Source organism: Eurosta solidaginis, chromosome X, assembly GCF_040869045.1.
Source record: "Eurosta solidaginis isolate ZX-2024a chromosome X, ASM4086904v1, whole genome shotgun sequence".
Taxonomy (NCBI): domain Eukaryota; kingdom Metazoa; phylum Arthropoda; class Insecta; order Diptera; family Tephritidae; genus Eurosta; species Eurosta solidaginis.
Genome location: NC_090324.1, coordinates 163002930 through 163007900, shown reverse-complemented (window position 1 = coordinate 163007900; position 4971 = coordinate 163002930). Strand labels below are relative to the sequence as shown.

Genomic DNA, 4971 nt, shown 5'->3' with positions numbered 1-4971 from the left:
GATTGCTGATTCCGTATGTTGGCAGAGTAGTAGTTCACTATCTTGGTTTTAAAATTATCCCACTTTGTTTTTAAAAGATTATCTTTTTGTGGATAAATCAAATTGAAATCTAGATTAATCTAAAAAAATATAAAAATTTGTATATCCTTGAATTTTGTGTTAAAGTTCTTTTTAAATACCAGAAATGGTGCTCTGGAGTCTTTTAAAATTGGCCACTCCTGCAAAAAATTAGAATTCGAAAGCTTTGCCAAATCCTTCTTCCGAAATGTAAATGTTTTTTGCCATTTGTCAATAACCTCATCCCAATTACTGACATCTTTTTGAAGCGAAGTTTTTAAACATAACGACAGCGTTTCGTCAACTTCCAACATTTTCTTCTACTAATGGATCACGTACTTCACTCGAAAGAGATCTTTCCGCAGATGGACTACTCTTTCTAATCTTTGTCTTTAAATTGAAATATTTGGAATAGAGCTTGCTTTTCTTTGACGAGGAATGTAGTAATAATCCTAAAAGAAATCAGTTTACAATATGTTCTTTTAAATATATCGTTTTTAATAATACCTGGGACTCTTTTTCATTGGAAAATAAACCAGTTAATTCTTCCACAATACTAGCAAAGTGTTCTGGTCTAAGCTTTGTCTTTGTTAACATGACATCTTCTAAAATTATTTTAATGAGGGCATCGCGTTGCTTATTCGTAAAACATGCCCTTTCCTCATAATATTGAATAAGTTGTTTTCCGGCTGAGTTATCGTTTAAAAATGTTGAAAGGGGCTGCAATGCAATTTATCATAAAATTTAATACAAAACCTTTTACTGTATATTCTTACCTGTGATCCAAATGCGTTTTCTAGCCAACCAACAACTTTTGAAGTCTGGCTCAACGTTTCGTCTTCTATTCCAAACTAAAAACATAAGTTAGCTAAATTATAAACGTAGTAATATTGAAATGTTAATTGTACCTATGTACGTGCTTAACGTCGCAAATAAGCTTCAAAATTAATATTATATTTACCTTTGACTTGCGCCAGGAAAACAACTCTTCTCTAAACTCTGCTCGAAGACCAATATTTTTTACTGCTTCCGCAATGTCTTCTTTCGACAAATATTTTAAGCTTCGAAAAGTTATTCCAGCATCTAAGGAACATTAATAATAATGCATAAGTGTTAATATTGCCGAAGAATTTTTACTTACTTTTTAGGCCAAGAAAAAGTGTTTCCAGATCAAACTCCTTTAGCAGATTAAGGAGATCCGTTTCTTCTTCAACACACGTGTACGTTAAATCACCCTGCTCATTAATTTGGATATCGTTGCCAAAAATTCGCAGCAAGTCGTTTTCCGGTATAATTTTACCCTGACTGGTCATTCTTGTATCTTGTTTACACTTCTAAATTCTTAAATGTCAAAGTGAACACTTTTAATTAGAAAGTGCCATTTTGATTTATAAAGTGAACACTTTAAATGTCAAAGTGAACACTTTTAAATAGAAAGTGCCACTTTGATTTATAAAGTGAACACTTTAAATGTCAAAGTGAACACTTTTAAATAGAAAGTGCCACTTTGATTTATAAAGTGAACACTTTAAATGTCAAAGTGAACACTTTTAAATAGAAAGTGCCACTTTGATTTAAAAAGTGAACACTTTAGATTTCAAAGTGAACACTTTTAAATAGAAAGTGCCACTTTGATTTATAAAGTGAACACTTTAAATGTCAAAGTGAACACTTTTAAATAGAAAGTTCCACTTTGATTTAAAAAGTGAACACTTTTAATTAGAAAGTGCCACTTTGATTTATAAAGTGAACACTTTAAATGTCAAAGTGAACACTTTTAATTAGAAAGTGCCACTTTGATTTATAAAGTGAACACTTTAAATGTAAATGTTAACACATTTCTGCAAATTGATCACTTTACATTTTAAATTTAACACTTTCAAAATAAATGTTATAATTTTATTTTTAAACTTTTAAAAATTTTAAATTAAATGGATTCTTTTTTAATACAATTTTAAACGTGATTACATTATAAATAATATATTTTACTTTAAAATATAAAGTTTGTCATTATAAAATAAAGTTAACATTTTTAAATTTAAGAATTTTACATTAAAAACAAAAATTTTAACTTTTAAAATAAAAGTAAACAATTAAAAAACTTAAAATTAGCACTTTTACAAAATATTTTTTTTTGTGTTCCCCATAAAGAACCTATAGACTGAGACACTTTAAATAAAATTTAAAAGTGTTCACATTTAATTTTAAAGCGCACTTTTTTTCTCAGTGTACCTTCAAGAGCCTAACGTGTGGCCTCGACCTAAAGCCGGGCTATCCCCTATTCTTCCGATTATCTAGGGTTTATGTTAACTCGTATAAGGGCCTGTACGCGGAATAAAAAAATGTTTCTACTACCAACCTAATATCACAGATATCTACTTATATTAATGACTAGAATGGCATGCGGGTTAAATCTGAAGTTATATCACTGGTAAGTATATAAGCCTATATCACAGATATCTACCTAAATCTATATCACAGTTTTTAGTATGTTAGTAATAAAATATCACAGAATCTATAAAATAATAATAAAAAAATAAATAAATAAATAACAATTAAATAATAAAAGAATAATAAATAAATGAATAAATAAGGTCAACTATAAACATGGTCAAAGAAATAAATAATTGCATAAATAATTACTCTACTGATCAAGCTCAAACTAAAGCTAGAAAACGTTGTACATATCTACATTTAACATAGGGCACCAAAACTAACATTCAACATATAATTAAGCAACAAAAATATCCTTAGCGTGGTATACGCCGACTTTCTTGCCACTGGTATCGCCAAGTTCATACATCGAGTTGCCGAACGCTTTAAGAACGACACACTTTACTTGCTTAGGGGCGAGCTTCGCATTGTAGTTTTCAATTTTCGAACTCTGCTTAAAATTTCGGCGGTATACCACTTGTCCGGTTTGGAATTTCACATCTTTGCTACGGGTATTATAAAACTTTTTACCTCGCTCATGTGCTAGCTTCAGATCTTTCATTATAGAAACCCTAATATTTTGTAGCCTATCAGCTCTAGCATTTATCTCTAAATCTACGTCTTTAACTGCCCCCAATTTGCGGCATATTTCATATGCTGCCCCATGTTGCATCATGGGCATGCCAAACGTGGCATAGTATGGGGAGCAGTTAATGGAAGAGCGTATAGCACTGCGAAGGGCAAAAGCCGCATTGCTGATACACCTATCCCAATTCTTTTGATTGTCCTTAATAAAAGATCTCACTATCTGGAGCACCGAGCGATTGACTCTCTCCGCTGCATTTCCTTGAGGGGAATAAAAAGCGGTTCGAATGTGTTTCGCTCCATACTTTTCTAAAAATTTCCTAAACATGTCGGAGACAAATTGTTTTCCGTTATCGGAGTGAATGTACTCCAGAACCCCAAAGATGTGAAACACCTCTTTTTCCAAAAATTTACAAACATCTACAGACGTGGCTTTACGCATTGGTTTTAAAAAACGAACTTTGAAAAATGATCAAGACACACAAACACATAGACATTACCATCACTAGTACGTGGGTATGGACCCATTAAATCAATAAACAAACGTTGGAAAGGTCTTTCGGTTACGTGTTGCTTTCCCATGGGCGGTTTATAAAAAACGTTTTGAGTTTTATTTCCCTTGCATACTTCACACTCTTTTAGGAAGGTTTGTATTTCGGTTACCATACCAGGCCAATAGTATTTTTCGCGTATTCGGGCTAAGATTTTGTGGATGCCGCCGTGTCCAGCCGAAGGTAAGCTGTGGGAGGATTCCACCAACCCTGCGCGCAACTCCGAAGGCACCCAGAGTTTCCAGGTCTGGTCCTGTTGAAGATCGTCCCCCCTGTCAAACTGAGTCTGTCTATAGACATATCCGTCCGACACGCATAAGTCTGGAAGTTTGTCTTGGTTCTGTGTCACGGTCTTTGTAAGTTCGTCATACTCTTCAGTTTTAAAATAGGGTGAGTCTAAGTCAATTTCCATTAGTCTGTCTGATAGCGTCATTTCATTCACGTGAGCCCGCGACAGCGTATCTGGGACAACGTTAAGTGCTCCTTTCCGGTGTTCAATTTGGAAGTCGAAGGCCTGCAATTTTAAACTCCACCGCGCGAGTCTTCCAGACAGACCTTTCTGGTTCATCAACCATTTCAGACTCGCGTGATCAGTTATAATTGTGAACGGCAAACCTTCGACGTACGGCCTAAATCTTTTTACGCTTATCACCGCCGCGTAACACTCCATCTCGGTGATGCTATAATTTCGCTGGGCTTTATTTAGTTTGGCGGAAATATAAGCTATCGGTCGTTCGTTCTTCTCGTCGTCTAACTGAAAGAGTACCCGGCCCACTCCGTCTGTAGAAGCATCGCACTGGATGTAGAAACGTCTGTCAAAGTCAGGAAGTACCAGTACGGGAGCAGCGATAAGGCTCTCCTTTAGTCGCTCAAACGACTTTCTTGCTTCGTCTGTCATATTAAACTTTTTATACTCAGTTGAGCAGAGCTCACAGACTATATTAACTTTGATTGGATAACGGTTGGTTGTACAGGTATAAAGGAATCGAGATAGATATAGACTTCCATATATAAAATCATCAGTATCGAAAAAAAATTTGATTGAGCCATGTCCGTCCGTCCGTCCGTTAACACGATAACTTGAGTAAGTTTTGAGGTATCTTGACGAAATTTGGTATGTAGGTTCCTGGGCACTCATCTCAGATCGCTATTTAAAATGAACGATATCGGACTATAACCACGCCCACTTTTTCGATATCGAAAATTTCGAAAAATCGAAAAAGTGCGATAATTCATTACCAAAGACGGATAAAGCGATGAAACTTGGTAGGTTGGTTGAACTTATGACGCAGAATAAAAAACAAGTAAAATTTTGGACAATGGGCGTTGCACCGCCCACTTTTAA

At 34.7% G+C, this 4971-nt stretch overlaps 1 protein-coding gene across 1 annotated transcript; it reads right to left on the bottom strand.

The window, feature by feature from the left end:
* Window positions 1-519: 519 nt before the first annotated feature.
* Window positions 520-1370, bottom strand: LOC137234137 (uncharacterized). The gene is made up of 4 exons (XM_067757765.1): window positions 1199-1370; window positions 1019-1140; window positions 834-908; window positions 520-777 (listed from the first exon to the last, which is right to left on the bottom strand). The coding sequence occupies exons 1-4, from the start codon at window positions 1368-1370 to the stop codon at window positions 520-522; spliced, it is 627 nt and encodes a 208-aa protein (XP_067613866.1).
* Window positions 1371-4971: the final 3601 nt, after the last annotated feature.

Excerpts from the sequence above, each read along its gene's own strand:
- LOC137234137 (XM_067757765.1), bottom strand. The coding sequence starts at position 1,370 with ATGACCAGTCAGGGTAAAATTATACCGGAAAACGACTTGCTGCGAATT. Across the intron at positions 909-1,018 it reads TTTCCTGGCGCAAGTCAAAG|TTTGGAATAGAAGACGAAAC; the intron begins GTAAATATAATA and ends TTATGTTTTTAG. Across the intron at positions 778-833 it reads AAAACGCATTTGGATCACAG|CCCCTTTCAACATTTTTAAA; the intron begins GTAAGAATATAC and ends ATTGCATTGCAG.